General features: G+C 37.2%; 1 protein-coding gene across 1 annotated transcript in view; it reads right to left on the bottom strand.

Annotated features, from left to right (window-relative positions):
- The window catches only part of ptprn2 (protein tyrosine phosphatase receptor type N2), a 321,077-nt gene extending 304,701 nt beyond the window's left edge, over positions 1-16,376 (bottom strand). Inside the window, exon 1 of the mRNA XM_088919449.1 lies at positions 16,056-16,376. Coding sequence (XP_088775575.1) covers positions 16,056-16,134 — 79 coding nt within the window. The 5' untranslated portion in view covers positions 16,135-16,376. The remainder of the gene's footprint in view (positions 1-16,055) is intronic.
- Positions 16,377-17,348: the final 972 nt, after the last annotated feature.

The following is a 17,348-nucleotide window of genomic DNA, read 5'->3' as shown; positions in this document are numbered from 1 at the left end:
GAAAACATAAAGACAAAGGTTACAAATGATAGGAGCGCATTAGGTCTATCTTGTTTTGATGCTTGCCGCTAATTGATATCCTGAAGGAAGTCAGGCTATGAAGCTCCACAACATTGCTGGGTAACTTGCTCAAAACACCCACGCCCCTTTCTGTCAAGAAAAATCTCTTATTCTCTATTTTCAGTGCACTTTCTCTCGGTAGACAAGTGTGTCCTATGGTTTATGTTTCACTGTTTACTGCAATCACAAAGTCGTCATCAGGCTTGACTTTGTCAATATCTTTCAAAATGACAAAATGTTGAGATTCACATCCTCACATATAACGTAGCATAACACAATCTTAAGTGAAAAGTATCAGCCAGCAAACTAGCGAGACAGAGTGATGACAGAATAGAAAAATAACTGTAACTGTAGTTTATTGTTGCTTCTAGTGAAAGAAGCAACATTCGATTCTACTACATAGTTATATTTGATATGTAACGTAGAACTTTATTGTATTTTTTACACAACGTGGTCTTATTCTTATCATAAATGGGAAAATACATACTGTATGCCATGGTGCCAAGATTTTCTGATCTAATTACACAAAAGTGAACATGGTGTACAGACAAAAGTACACAGCCTGGAAAAAGTACACACTCGCAGGTGTCAGGATGACCTTCCAGGGCTCCTTTGCATTGTCTGTTTTCTAACCTAAAAACCTTCCAGGGCTGCTTGAAAACATCTTAGGCTCTGAGTGCCAAACACACTTTTGACAACAGAGAACACCAGAAACTGAGAGAAACTAGAGGAACTGCCAAGCACAGTGTTTGAAAGAAAAGAAACAAAAACACAGGAATCAGACAAAGCTTGACATATTGTTTCCAAAAGCTAACAAAACCGCACACTTGAATGTTTGAATTTCTTAATTCAGGAGCAGGATTTGATTAATAGCTACTTTTCTTATCAAAGATAGACTGTAGTAATTTACAAATAGCCAGTATTAAAATTGTGATCACAAAGCAAAGCACCTAAGTGTCTAAGTGTGTCTTTAAGTAAGGGTAATGGTCATGGTTGCACTGTTGTACCATATCACCACAATGCTTTGAGATTCTTGCAGGCCTTAAACTTATGTCATTAATAATAATTATTATGTGCTGATTTTTGACATTGCATGATTAAACAGAGTGGACTGTTTTGCTCTTTAGCCACACCAGCTGTTTCTACCCAGAGATGGGACCCAATGAACTTCTTAACACAATTGACAGTTTGATTAGACAGCCTGTGAGCATTCAAGCAATTACAGTAATTAACAGCAGGTGAGCTATTAATTGATATAGCTGTAACTGTAAAGACAATGAAAAAATAATTGCATACATATTCTTTTCATTGTCTTTATATAGTATGTATATACTGCATATTTGCACATTTTTAGTGTTTTTAAAATGTTATCTTACACTATTTAAGCCATATATTTACTATAGCATTTATTCCATATTAGTTTATTTAGAGGGCTAACATTAGCTGTATCAAATAATATATGATAAATAATGAAGTGATAAAAATGTCTTTTTTAGTATTCAAGTTATTACTGTAATTACTAGTGTTATTATTTATCTAGTAATGAGGACTGTGTTCTCATGTAGCCTAGGGTTTTTTGTCTCAACTGCAAGAGCAGCCTGGCCATTCACTGAATGATCAAAACAACTACCAACACAAACATCAGTAATTTGTTACATTGTTGAACATTAAAACAAAAATCCCTCTTTTTTTTCACATACAGTATATTTTTATAAAAAAACACATGGACAGTTTGGATACTGCTTCAATGTGTTTGGCAACCCTTTGTTTAATTGATCATTCAGGAAATGACTGACTGGCCTACACCTGAGTGACATCGTTGTATAAGTATTACATCATCTCATCTGTGTGACATTTGATTGGACACAGGTGTTGAGATGATTTAGTCTGTTGAATGTCAAGCCTGGTGGAAATTAAAAAAAAAACACTGTCAGCACAATGTCGGGTGCCATCTGTGTTGTTTCCAGTCAGCAATATCTAACCTGGCAAGATATTTCAGTCACAGTCAGCACATCACTGATAGGCCATGATGTGGGAGACCACAAGTTACAACACGTCCCCAGAATCGATGGGGAGGTTATGATGGCCTGGCCAATGGTGGTTACTGTATTCCACTAATAGTGATTGATGGCAGCATGACTACATTGATCAGGTGCTACATTAATTCAAGTCCTGGGACCTCATTTGCCCCCCTTCCTGCCTATTCTGACATGGCAACATTCTCAGAAGACAAAACACACCTTCATGCTGCTTGCGGAACAGTTGTGCATCTTACTAGATGATATTTTGCTAGTTATGCTATGGACGGCTTACAGTGGCAGGTAAGGCCCCATTGAACAGACACATGTTTGAGACAAATCATGAGAAAAGTGAAACAATTCCACAAGACTCTGGTACAAAGTACAGTATGCATTGCTGTTGTATTGCAATAGCCTGTATCTTTCATTGCAGGCTGCCTACTGATAACAAATGCTAATCAACACAATGTCTGTTTAATGGGCGGCATGAGAGCGCAGAGGTTAGGTGCCTCACAGTGCTGGGGCCCTAGGTTCAATTCCTGGGGTGCTATATGTGTGGAGTTTGTATGGTCTTCTTGTGTTCGCAGGGTGCTCTGGTTTCCTCTCACAGTCTAAAGACATACTTGTAGGTCAATTGGCTTCTGTGAAATGGTCCTGGTGGGAGAGTGTGCTTTTGTGTCTGTCTCTGCCTTGCAATGGACTGGCGTCCCATCCAGGCTGTATCCTGCTTTGCCCCCGTTGCTTGACAGAATAGGCCCTGCCTCCCCTGCAACCCTGTATTGGCGGGAGAGGTTAGAAGATGGATTGATGTCTGTTCATCATAATTTCTGTGCTGTTATAAGCAAAATGTTTATTTAGAAGCTCTGTACAGTATTTGAACACATGGGTTTAAGATTATAAGGACAAAATTACCGCCAAATAAATTAGTTTATCTCTGCTAGACACAAGCCATGAAAACAGTGTTAAAACATGATAATGCAGGAAGGACAGGCTTTTGTTGATTTCTGAGGCTTCAATACATTTGCAACAACTTATTTACTGTATACAGTATATACGCTGTATATAACATTTAAAAATGAAAGAATAAATCACAATTAAAATGTATCAGTGTTTTGAGATATAAGGCCTAGTATTACAATGCATTAATTTATATGATACAGAAAATAACAAATATTATGCATGATATATTTTTTATGATGGCTGTAAGAAAGTTCTCAAATCAAAGATTATACTCAAATAGACCGTCCTGGTGGAAAACAAAAAACTCACATTTAGCCAAGTTCATATAAAAGTGATAGGGATAGGAAAAGCTTTAAAGAACTCAACATGATATTACTGTATATATACATATTTCATTTTGTATTGGTGTATCTGGTGTGTCTTCTTAAGAAACTGCTCCCGAAACAGGAAACGTTTCTGTTGACACAGTGAGAGAGAAAGGCAGAACAATTTATTTCTGGACTATTTAAAGGTCAAGTACACCTGCAGGATGTGAATAACTTACTCAAGGAGAATAAGGGTGAAATGTGTCTGATTAAGGCCTTCCTCAGCCAATGTAATCACTTGGTCTTGTGTTATTAGTGAGTTGGAAAAAAAACTAAAGAAACTACTTGAAGGTTCCTTGATAGCCTTCAAAGTCAAAAGAATTGATGACTTATTTAATTCTGCTGCTCTTGTTTTGATGTGGACATCATTTGAAATGTGATCTGGAGCCTAGAGAGCTTTCCTGGCCATAAAATTAATACTACACAGACTTTGTGTGTGTGTAGGAACAAGTGTACTCATACTCCGTTAGTAGAGATGACATAACCCTGTATTGTTATATTGAATACTCCCTGTAACACTCTCCTAATCTACCTCCCAGAACTTTCCTGCTGCCTGATCTACTGATCCAAGCTGCAACACTAATGTAACAAAAATGGACATCAGAGCCTCTCTTGTTTTCAGCCTCATTGAAGAAAAAGAATTTCTGCCACACCTTGGCTGATGCAATGTAAACATGTGGACATTCCTTTTTGATTCTGAGTTTTTATTTGCTTTTTGCTTGAAAGGAAGTTCAAGTTAAGTTTTCAGAAAACACCAAAATAAGAGGCAGCAAATGGAATTCTAAATGAAAATAATTAGGCTTATAATGCTTAAGAATATGATGTATACAGTATAGTGAAAAGCACAGAATATAATCCAAGGGATACTAAGTCAAAACTGTATAACACATATATAGTAAAGGTTCATTCAGAATACTGTGTATAATTCTGGACATTATGTACCAGTATATAGAAAAGATAATGCTGTTCTGGAAACAGTACAGAGAAGAGCAACCAGATGCATTCTGACAGGCACTGACAGAATGAAGGATCTGAATATTTTAGATCTTGAACAGAGAATACTACATGGGGACCTGACAAGTTTTCAAATTCCTCAAAGGCAATGACCCAGTCAACCCAGCAGCTTTCTTCAGAATGAACAGTAAAACAAGAACCAGAGGGCACAAGCAGAAACCTGCAGTTAAAACCACCTTTTGGGGGAGTATGGAACAACCTACACAGCCTTGTTAATGAAGCTGATACTCTGACTACTTTCAAGGATTGACTGGATTGGATCCCTGGATCAATTAACTACTAACTACCAGATGGGCTAAATGGGTTGAATGGCTTCCCCTCATATGGAACCTGTCAGTCACGGTGGGCCCTGGTATATTCAAGGAATTTCACTTCTTGCATAAGACTAAATTACCCACTTAGGGAGAGTTTAGGTACAGGTGATCAGATGTTCAATGTCCGTCATGATGAACAGCAATAAAAACAAATGCAGAAAGGAAGCAATATGCCCATTTGATCACAAGAGTAACAGCTATGAATATGTTGGAGATGGCACTAAGTTACTGCATTTTCACTATTCGTCTGGGATCAATACAACAGTGACAGGCCAAATCCTGGGAGACCACAAGTCGGAACATCTTGCGAAGGTCAATGGGGAGGTCCAAATGTGATGGTCTGGTCAAAAGAGTCTGTTCAATACTGAATTCCACGCCATCAATCACTCTGCTCCAGTGATGGCAATCTGACTGCACGGATCAAGTGTTATATTGATCAAAACCCAGTACCTCTCTGTCCTGATGGCTCATCCAACATGACAACATCCCAGCAGGACAATTCATGCTTCAGTCTATCCATGTTACAAAAATTTTCTAGAATAATGATATGGATTTCCATATCTCTAAACTTGCGTCCCATTGATCACTTATTGGATGAGAAGGGACAAAATGTGGCATCTAGGGTTTAGAGACCAGTGAACAAACTCAGATGTGTCCAGTCTCTAAGTGAAGAAGGTTACAGAATCCCGCAAGACCCCATCTGCAACCTAATGCAAAGCATGCACTACAGATACACAGTACAGCCTGTATTTCTACCAACAGATACCACACACACAGTCTGTGCCTTTCACAGGAAAACCCCTCTGAATGACAAATGTTGATCAGCATATTGGATTTTCCTAGATCATGCCTATTCAATCCAATGTTTATCTACCTGCAACAAACACAACTTGTTTTCCTAATAAATTTGTGAAAGTGTTGCAGTTATAAGAGGTACAGTACGTTTCTTTTGATGATGAGCACAGTACTGTATATTACAAAGTCAAGGCAAGGTGAATGCAATGCATTTTACCTTTTAAAAGTGTAAACCATTTTTTTTACTGAAAGTGATAAAATTAAATATAAAAGCAAAACAGTATGTTGTTACCAAATAATCCTTGCAATGTTTGTTAAATGAAGGGCTCTAAAGCTTTGTTATTTTTGGTCTCTAGGAAATAAAGGCATTTCATTTACTTTTTTATTATTTTCATGTAGTGGGATTGCTAATGCTGACTTTCTTTTATCTTTATTCAGACTCATTGTACTGTCAACATATGAATTAAAGATGTTAATGCCTGTTGCTATGGGAACAGGGACTGCCGATAAGCCTTGTGACCTTTCCCTCGGCTTTGGTAATGATTTGGAGAGGTGTCTTTTCTCTGAGAACATCTGCATAATTGTGTCTTTGCCCCCACTAAAAGAGCAAAAAGAAACACACCTGCTTCCACTAGTACTACAGCAAATAACAGAGTTTTTTATTAGACCAACTTACGTGGGCGATCGACCAGTTGATAGAAAATAAAGTAAATTTCACAAGCTACAGTCCTGTCAAGACTATTGATGTAATATTTGCGTATTTCCTAACATTATGTTACCATCAAATTTTTAACATAAGTCAAATCAAGTCTTTTGACCCACCTTTGCTTCACTTAATATTGTAAACTATGTGTTTAAAGAGTTTATTTTTACTCTTTATGTTATGTTATATTTTGCTAATAAACAGATACATTTTCTAAACCTATTGGGCATGTGGTATATTTTTTAAATACACCTGAAGAAGGCTCCACGGCCGAAACGTTGTGTTCTCTTTCTTCTTTTTTTCAGCATGGAATAAACCTATTACTTGTTCCTTTGCAGCCTACGCATGCTGACGCAGCTACCCACCTGAACTATTTTTTAAATTGGTATGTTTTCATAAATATTTCACAATTCTAAGAAAATAAATAAAATAATGTTTTAATAAAAGGTTTTAACTCAAAATAAAGAAAAAAATGCTAAAACCTTTTAAAATGTATATTTTGCAAAAACCTCAACTTCATTGTAATGATGATGAATTTTCAGTTACTATTTGCAGGTACACTTTCATTACTAATTAAAAGAAGATGAAGTTCCTGTTTGCAATCTTGAAGGTAATCCTTAGAATTGTGGTTTATTAAATCTTATATTGTCATCCGTTGTTTCTAGCCCATTGGCGTTTACTACAGTCCTTGATTAATTTTGGCTTTCTGGGCCTGGGCATCTCAGAAAAAAAAGTACTGCTCTCTGGAGATTTTAATAAAGATACATTTTCTTCTATAAAGATTTTTCTCTTCCAATAGTCATCCCAGATAAATGTTTTTTTCCCTTTACAAAGGCAAAAAAAATATTAAAAATTACAAATACTCACGCTAAAGCAACAAAAATAAATTTGTGGAGATTGTGAAGTTCTAATTTTGATGCTGCTGATGTGCCTTGTGGCTACACTAAAATTCACACTCAATTCTTGAGTCAGGTCTGTATCTGGAGCAATGTCTTTTACCCTGTATGGTTGTAAGTGTTTTTTTTTATTTTGCTCATTGAGATTTAAATGGGATTCCCTTTTTTCCCCACAATAACCTACAGTACCTACCTAACCTAAATTAATGTAAAAGGTGTCAAACTGCCATTGTATCACATACTGTACTATATCTCTATTTGGTACTTAACATTTCTTATTTATTGTATGAAGTCTGTCCAACCTTAAAGAGATATTTCTTGATTAAGTACTAAGGATTGCACTGATGAATACAAATGTTCATTGTAAACCATCAGACATATGTTATAAGGCAGTACAGTACTATGCTTTGTATCCAACCAAGCTTTTCTAACTAACGAATGCTGCATATTTCTCATGAGTTTCTAGCATTTTTCTATTAAATTCCTCTTAATCAAATACTATAACTTTTGTATAACTTAATATCATCAATACCTTCGGCAGCTCCTTTTTGGAATTAATGCTAATCCCGGTGACATAAATTCTATTATAATATATACATACTTTATACACAGGAGACAGAACATGAATAAATGTCTTATTGTCCTGGTGCTTATATTGTGTCACTAACAACCATGAACTAACAGGTATTCCAATGCTGGTCTGAACTAAGCTGAGTGCATGGCTGCCTCTGAGCTGCATTCTCAGGCTTCCATCTGCTAACAGGTCATCTAAAGAAACAGTAGTTTCCCTTTTTTTTTTTTCCCCACCAAAAGACAGAAGGAAATGAAAACCTGCTGTTCACATCCAACAGCCTTAAATGCTAAACAGAAAGGGTCAACGTGTAAGAACCCGTTCAGAAAAAAATGTTAGCAGTCTGGAACCTAACATCCACAAAATGGATGTGGAATTTGTACAGCAGAGGGAACAGATTAACAGTTTGCTTCAGTTTGTAAAAATTCTGTCAACATCACACACACAGACAGCTTTCTCTGTAAGAAAGTTTCACTAGATAGTTTCACTTACAATTTCCAAAAATCTGTGTGTTAAAGTATTGGGAAAAAAATAACAACTAACAGAAATGTACCGTAAGGAACTTTTGGGATTTCTTTTGGGATGCTTTGTTAACACCAATAACACAAAACAGAGATGGAGTAACACTTTTTACATGATGTTGGCATCTTGCTCCATCTAATCCATACATATACTATACTGTATGTATATTCTAAACCAAAAAATTACTCAGCAACTTAAGTAATGCATACTACATAATTTCCAATGACAACTTCCAAATGGCTAGATGAGATTAGATTATAACTATAAGAACAGAATATGCCACACATAAACTATATAGCCAAAGTGATGCAAATTTTATGGCAAACAAAATATTTTCCAGTTTTGTATATAAATCTTTATGTTGGTCATTTGGACACATCTTTCTGGAGCAAAAACATTCATGTCAACAGGTCATACGATCATTCTATGCAACACAAATGCACAATAACAGCAGTTTATGGATGCCTGTGTTGCACCCTGAGAATCGCCAAGTGTATTATTATAATTAAGCTTTTGATCTCCTCATTCATTGCATGGTCCAATTGCACAATTTTACAAAGGATCTGGCACTTTTGAGACTCAGAAGCGAATAGTGATGGCAGCATTCAATCATTTCTCCCATATACTTGTAAAAGGCTTTTGAAATAACCAGTAGGTGTATAAGCACTTAATGTGGCTATGAGAAAAGAGATGAGTTTGAACAGTGACTGATCACTGAGGTCTCTTCCTTCTCGGAACACAGTCTATAACGGTGGTGGGTGTGGCTTGTAAGGCCAAGACAAGAGAGAAGGTTTAACTGTCCTGAAGCAAAAATTAGAACTATACTGTGTGCATTCACTGTAAAAACATTTGAATACAATGACGAGGCAGTAACGACTTTTCTCAAAAAGTGTGTTACACATCAGCAATCCTTGTGTATGCTACTTTCTTTTTCATTTCACTACTACATAAAGTAATAAAATACAGTAAATAGGCTTGAATCCCTCCAACCATTGATTACAGTGCCTTTCACGTATTTAGAAAGCATACAGTATTCTGTAGGTACAGTAATTAATGTGAAAGAAAAATGGAAAAATATTGATTGCACACGTATTCAACACCACTGTTTCCATGGCAAAAGCTTAACAGGACACAGTTTATCCTTTCATCTGAAGGGTTGACTACAGTATGTATTTGTCTTGTCCTGTCTTGTTCTGTTGCACATATAATTTAAAAATCTTTGCATTCTTACCAAGAATAATGACCATTTTCAATATTTAATCAGCTGCTCAGCAGATTAAATTAAATCCTGTTTCTGCTAAACAACAAATAAAATGCTCTGGGCTCTATCATATTGTTACCTACTTAATTACAAACTCCGACAGCAAAGATGTACGCAGTAAATCTTAAATATGTCCTTCATTGCCTACATTTCACTTGAAGCCTGTTTACTGCACACCACAGAAATGATTGAGATACAAGTAAAGGATATTTTCATGGACATTGATTTTCTTAAGTAAACATTAAATAGAAATGGAAAGAGTTCTATTTTTATAGATTTCTCCTTTGGGGAAACACAGATCGGAGATGCCCTCTTTAGAAGGTGCTTTATTATGCAGAAGGATTTACTTAAATGTTAAGTTAGTAAAGGAACAGTAATTGAAAAAATAGTCTTCCAGATTTTGCTTTTAGGGAAACATCCAGCTGAGTTAAAAACTCCTTATCGTGAACTGAAACATTTCTTGTTCTGTAAGTCACACACAAGCCAGAGTTCTGTAGGATCTTATGAAGAGTTATGGGTAAAAGTGGAAATGTACTGTATCAGTTTCTGTCAGCTCTGGAGGCTGAGCTGAACAGGTAGCCAGCAGGTGCAGGAGGTTCTAATTTCTGCCTGGGTACCTAATTGGATGGACTTTTATTGAATAATTTTAAAAATGCTCACATTTCACTTTGCCTTATCACAGCAAAGAAATATGGTTGCTAGCTCAAAATATGTAGCCTAGGGAACTGACAGCATTAAATCTCTTTGCAGGCCCAGAAGTGGGAGTTCTGCTGTGAGCTGCAATTTGATTTAGATGTACTCAATAAGGCAGCCGCCTTCAAAAAAGAAAGGAGATCTTTTCACTCTCCAGTGGTAATTGAATATATCACTGTCTTCCTTTAACCAGATGACCAAACCTGTCATTATGTGACAGACTTGCTTGCAATCATATCTTTTGTACTAGTTCAAGTCATTATGCACTTACTATAATAATCATTTTATAATAAGAAATAATCTAAAAAAGCTAAAAGTCTATACAAAAGAGTGAGACAAAATACATTAACAATCAACAGACAAAGTGTATCATAAAAAGTAGTTTTATCAAGTAACTTTTAAAGTCAAACTCAAGTCAGAACTGCAGAATTTCTGATGCATAGGAAAGAATATTGCACAACCTACAGTAGTTGTACTGCAGGTGAAGTTCTGTCACCCACAAACTGTAGAGGGGAGAAACAAAAGATAAGCATCAGAGGACCAGAGTCTGTGTCTAGCAGTGCTATTTATCAGAATTTTAGAAATATAAGGGGGAGCTTTCCCTTATGGTTTTAAATGTTAGGGGCGTGATCTTGAAGTCTACAGGAAATTCAATAGGCAGGCAGAGGAGGAATTTCAAGACCGGGGTCAAATGTCCACCAGAACTAGGGCGCCGCTACGGTCAAGACTACATATGCCCACATTTTTCTCAAATGTATATCCACCTGTTATATTTGTTATATCCACCTGACAAGTTGACAAGTATTAGAACTGTGTTCTGTACTCTTCATATGCAATAGCCAATTGTAGTTTTTTTTCATGTCTCAGCTTGCCGTGATGAACCACGCAAACTCCTCCAAACCAACCTCCTTTGGGCCACTTGTCTTTTAAGATGCTACAGGTACAGTACCACAGCCTCATATGAGAGATTTAGCACCAACTGGGGAAGAGGTATGTCACCCTCTAACTGCTTCAAGGTCTCCAAACATCCAGGAGACCACAGGGGTCACTATGAGGATGAGAACTAAGACCATCCCACCCAGCTAATACCACCCTACAATGGGGAGCTCAGCAATCTGTGCGCTGCCACTTGGACAATCCTGTTCACAGCTGGCTAGTGATAGGACCCAGGCCTGAACTCCTGACACAGAGTATGGCTAGTTTTTGATTCAGCTAATGAAGCATTTTCAGTTTTCTTTAGCTTATTAGTAACACCCCAAAAAATCTTTCCTTCAGCTTCTGTAGCCCGATTTACAGATAAACAAATAAAATAACTCACTTCATCTTCATACTTCAATATTCTGTCTAAAATAATATCAGATATCTCTTTTTGTTGAAAGAAATACTAATACACTCATTTGAAACAGAAAATTGTAACATTAAAAAGTACTGGAATAATTAAATAGAATAATTACTGGAGATAAGATGTCAATAGCTTGGTGAAATTATTTTCCCTCTAAATATTCGCACACCACAGAGGTCCATGAATGTGTGATATGCCAGAATCAATGAGTTAGTTGCACCAGAAAAGTAGGTGTCAGCAGGAATGCTTGAACATTATTAAGATTATTCACTGTCACTACGAGACAGATTTAAACCATACAGTTCCATTTGTATGGACAGGTGTACCTGAGACCCTGCAGATACATTTAAATTTTGAAAATGAGATTCATTCTATTTCTATTTAATATTCACATAAACAAATCAGAGCCCACTTAAATATCACTGCACATGACATTTTACAGTTATTTTCTTCCTATCAAGTTTGATGGGCTATTATTTGGCTTAGATTGAGGTAAATGTAAAGACGATTATACTGTATTTAAGGTTTACAGTGCTTTCCTGCACTGAGTTAGTAATAAAAAGTGCAATAATGTAAAAAGGGTTCAGAGTAGTTTAGTTTGCAGAAGCAGAAAAACTGCTGACTCACAACTGTACAGCTATACTAAAAAAAACAGAAAACATATCTGTTTACTATTATAAATGAACAAAAAAACACAACTGCATGTGTCCTGTGAGCTACTATTGTAAATTTAGGCTCTTGCATTTTCATTACGCTTCAAAGCTTTATAAACACCAAACTGTTGATCATTCTAGCTGCTGACCTACTTCAGACACTCTCAAGATGATTCCATCCTCTTCTTGAGTGTGTGCTATCAGAATGGAGGGGGGGGGGGGTTACTGTGCTATGCTAATCTTTTAGTCAAAACTAAATTGTGCAGGTAAAAAATCATGGAGTATCTGTTTATTCTTACTTAATTTAAAAAAGAAAATAACGTCCGGTATCTCACCGCTGCCCCTCTCAAATAAGCACAGCATAAGTGAAGACTGTGAAATGTGCCACCCATTCCTTTTAACATCAGAATAAAGGCATCCGGCAGCACAAATGCAACTTTCCCTGACAAAACTGCCGCAAAGAAAACAGATGATGTCCTGTCTGACTTCGATCACCCATAATAGAGCTAGTGAAACCACGTATACTAGGGCACAAGCTTGCACGCTTTGGTCTAATATAGAAAGTCTCTATGACTTTACTCTATCCTGGATCCCTTGTTTTAATTTTTGATCGCTTGCTTTTTTTGCACAGTCAATAATTCTCCAGATATTGCTATTGTAGCTTAGGACACTGCATGCATGATCATGCCATTTGGTACCTTACAGCATTTTCAGACTGACAGACTACACTTAACTGGAGAACTGACATAGTACACTACTGTACATTGAATCAGAACAGTCAGCCATCAGGAATATCCAAGCTGTCAGAGAGTCAATTTTTGACGACAACTCAAACCGGACCTTTCAGTACAATTGTAAGGCCATGAGGAAACAAAAAACAAATGACTAGGCCATTGGACATACTGGTATATTCCTGGCACAGTGTGTCTGAGAATCGGTAAATAAAGATGATGACCAGCACACACACTCGACTGACTACAAGACTGTGTAACATGTCACTGAAGAATGATAGGTTACATGATGTGATGGTAGAAGCATATCCTAAAAAAATATTTTGTGATAAAAGACAAAAAGTACTATAAAGCCATTTGAATATTGCCACTAATAATAATAATAACAGCATTTATGTAGTGCTTTCCATCAAAAAGATGCCTGAAATGTTTTATACATAGTAGGATGTCAATTCATCCGCCCTGATCAATTTAGTGGTAAAAACAGAAGCCTGAAGTAGTACCACCACACAGCTGATAAGGTGGGGATGTTGCCTGTATCCGAATGGTGATCCAGAGTAAGTATCATAAATACCCCGACTCCTCCAAACATCAGCGCACAATCTTAAATGGTCAAGATCTCAGTTCATGCAAACGCTTGGAACTATATCTCAGTGTGACCTGCCACTGCACTCCAGGACAGATACGAAGTTCTTGGAAAGGACTTCACAAATCCAAAAACTGACAAGATAAAACATCAAAGTGACACAGCTACTTCCCATGAAAAATGAAGATTAAAGAGCTCCTCACTAATTGCATGCCATTTATAGCTCATTATGTATACACTGCTTTCCTAATTTGTTTAAGATTTGGACTTTGAGCATCTTAAATCAAGACTGTAACAGAAGGTTGCTGGTCAACAACATTAAGGATCAACGAGAAAGGCCTTAAAACGAATGCACTGCTAATCAATGAGTGAGCAGCAAGGCACAGCTAATGACTGGTGCACCAGAACACTTACCATTATAGAAACCTTAAACCTATTATCATGCTCTGTATTCTCTTAGTGGCCACTCTCTTCAGCCAAGCATAATCTAACCACTCATTAACCTCCCTTCTCTATTCTCCTAAATCCTTATCGAAGACATCAATCAGGTTAATGTGGACTTAACTGTTGATTCACTCAGAATACTTGGTAATAATATACACTTAGAAAACCAGACACCCCTCTGGGTCCTTGACAAAGCAACGTACAATTCACCTGACAACTACTAATCCATAAACTGATATAAAAAGACATGCAACACTGGACCTAGTCAGTACTGGCATAGGAGACTTTCAAGGAAACTCAGGTTACTGGTTGCTGTTGGATCAGTAGGTGACGCTTTTTCCTCTGAACACAGAGGTCCACATCCCCAGCAGGTCAAAGTGCTGCTCCTAGGAACAGAAATATTAACCCCCGTGTCTTAGTTAAACCCCACTGTGGGCTACATTAATTCAAATGGAGAATTTTTCTCAGATCTCCCCTCTGATCTGCCTTGTAGTGAGGCAGTTGGCCTATGTGAGTGCTTCACTTCTGTGGTGGCTTGGCATGGGAGCCCTCCTATTTGTAATACACTTTGGAATTTTTTAGGATGAAAATGCAGTTATTTGAACGCAAGCAATTAGCAATTCTTACTTTTATCTTCCCTTAGATATTCAGATACAAGCCATGTGAATTGAGTGGGACAGACTCAAAATACAAAAAAAACCCAAATAAATAAAAATCTACAGTATTTAAGTGAATATAGTCCATTAAAATATAGAACTACAGTATATTACCTTGTAAGGTAAAAGGATTATAAAAGCAGACAGCTCTTCTCGTTATGTCAGACTGCACCCAGTTATCTTGTGAAATAAAAAACGTTTTAATTGCAAAAAAAAAAACAGGAATGCAAACCTGAACATCTGAACCTTTTTCTTCCTAAGAACAAAAGGAATAAAAAACATCTCTTGGACTGCAGTGCACTTGAAACTCTGAGAACCAGACTAATGAAGGACATTCTCATTACTCTTAGACTGGAGAGCAGCCTGTTCCACACTAATCCATAACGCAAAATCCCATCAAAGACTGAAACTTAGTTTATCCTCTAATTTTCATTTTAAAAGCACCTGTGGGGCCTCCATCCCTATAAGAGAACAATAATTAACAATAGGTGAACATTAACAGGGGGTTTGAAAACACTAAATTTGTTTTGCAACATTTACACCAGAAAACGTGCTATTTCATATTCTCGTATCATAATTAATTGTTGCATTGTTGTTTCCGGTCATGTTTATCTTTCACCACAGTTGGTAGCATGGCTGTAAAGCGATTATATAATCTGCTCTTGCATTGGAGACTTCAGAAGTTCACCGGCGTTCTTCATCTCACAACGAAGGAGGACATTCCTTGCACTGATACCATCCATACCCAGGGGATAATTCATGTTCAACAGCAAGACACACTTAACGCTTCCTTACACGAAATAAAGGTAACTTTTCCTTGTGGAAAAAAAGACCAATCAGGTTTAAACCTACTGTATGTTTGGAGACTAATAAATGTATCAGTAGGTGCTGGATTATTGCAATGCAATGCTCTACATTTCATTTGTAAACCATATAATAATAACAACGTTATTTACTATTAGCTTTTCTGGAAATCTGTTTTGCATAACTTGTATTTTCAACGCATTACCTCCAATGGAAAACATTTTCGACCGATTTTTCTATTTTTATTAACAAATGCATATGTATAACAGACGCAAACGTCCATGATCTTTCTTGCCATACAAAACACTCTACTGTACATGCCTGGCATTTACATAAAGCAGGCAGCGTTTCTTGTATGTTTTCCATTGACATAGGACTAGTAAGATTTCGAATATGTCGTTCAAGCTCATCAGGGGATTTCTAACATCACTTATAGATATTTGCGTTTTTGTATAAAGTTTCCTATTGGTGTGCACTATTAATAACCAGCCCCCCCAATGTACCGCTTTACGCCTGTTTTCCACTGAGTGCCTAATGTAATATTGACACGGCTCCAAAATAAGCACGTCCTTAATACTATACCACTGGAGCGCAGCTGCGATACACTATGTGCACGATCTGCAAACACTGAGAACAAATAAACTGACACGGGAATTAACGAACTTACCGAATTTTCTCTCCGCGGCGACGATAACAGGGGAATGGAAAACTAAAAGGACGAGCAGAACGGTGTAAATCGAATCCATTATTCTTGTTGATCCATTGCACACTTTCGCTAACAATCCATCGTGCTCTTTTTTCTTCTTCTGCTTCCAGGGATGAGAAAGGGGGGGAAAAAGACGGAGAGAGACGGAGGGAGATGGGAGGATGCCTCTCTGTGTTCAGGGAACCCTGTGCTCAAACTCTCTCCCGCAGTCAAGCCCTCGCCGCGGCTTGAAATCAGCACTGAGAACAGCACCCTGCAGCCAGGCCCCTCCTTCAAGTCATTGACGTCAACTTAAAATACACACGCTGAAAGACCTTGGTCCATAGTACAGCCCGACAAAGTCGTGAGACGGAAAGCGTCGCTTAAAGGAAACACCTACTCTGTGGATTTTTATAAAGCGGGATTTTCAGGCTCCAAGCTTCAATAATGTGGGTTTATTGCCATCGAAATTATTATAATTTCCGCTGACGTTAAATACTCTTAAATATTATTTTAGGCACTTCCTATAGGCTTTTCTTTTTATTATTGTTTGTTTTGCCTATGCCACACTCTGGGTTAGGAGTGGGGAGGATTTGGAGTCGGCACATCACCCTAAATGTTTGTTAGATTTAACAGGTTGGAACAAAAATATTTCTGCAATGCTAAACATTTTCATTATTAAATATGTGATTATTATAGTTCGCTGGTTTGTCGCTTTCACCCTGTTTTTTTTAATCGTAGCAGAAAGCAGTGCAAGAGCACATTGTGATTTTATCGGTTCGTGCATGGAGAAATATGGATCACCACTACAGAAGAAAGATATTGCTATTATTAACACGTGTTAGTATAGCAGGCTTGTAATATTTGTCCTAGAATATTCTCCTGTTCCTCCTTAGTCTCTCCCCAACTGTGTGACGTTATTCGTAACACGTGTACAAAAACACGCGTGTAGTGCAGCCTCTGCACATGATGCTAAATTGCCTCTTCATACCAGCCAATCCGAAAACTGCCAATTATCCAGGAGCTTGTCCGAGTTAGTAATACGTTTTACTGCAGGAATATCATTTTAAACAAGAAGCACAGTTTACACAATACTTTCTTACATATGATAACTTTTTTATTCTACAGCAAAATGCATTATTGCATTAATGAGTAGGCTGAAATTGATTAAAATTGCTTAACAATTATAATTGCTAACCATCATCCTGCATTAAAACATCACATTATAAATGTGAAGGCTCAAATACAGTAGAGATAATAATGCTAATTTCTTAG

Source organism: Atractosteus spatula, chromosome 6, assembly GCF_055471065.1.
Source record: "Atractosteus spatula isolate fAtrSpa1 chromosome 6, fAtrSpa1.hap1, whole genome shotgun sequence".
Classification (NCBI taxonomy): Eukaryota; Metazoa; Chordata; class Actinopteri; order Semionotiformes; family Lepisosteidae; genus Atractosteus; species Atractosteus spatula.
This window is presented reverse-complemented; position numbering and strand designations above follow the sequence as displayed.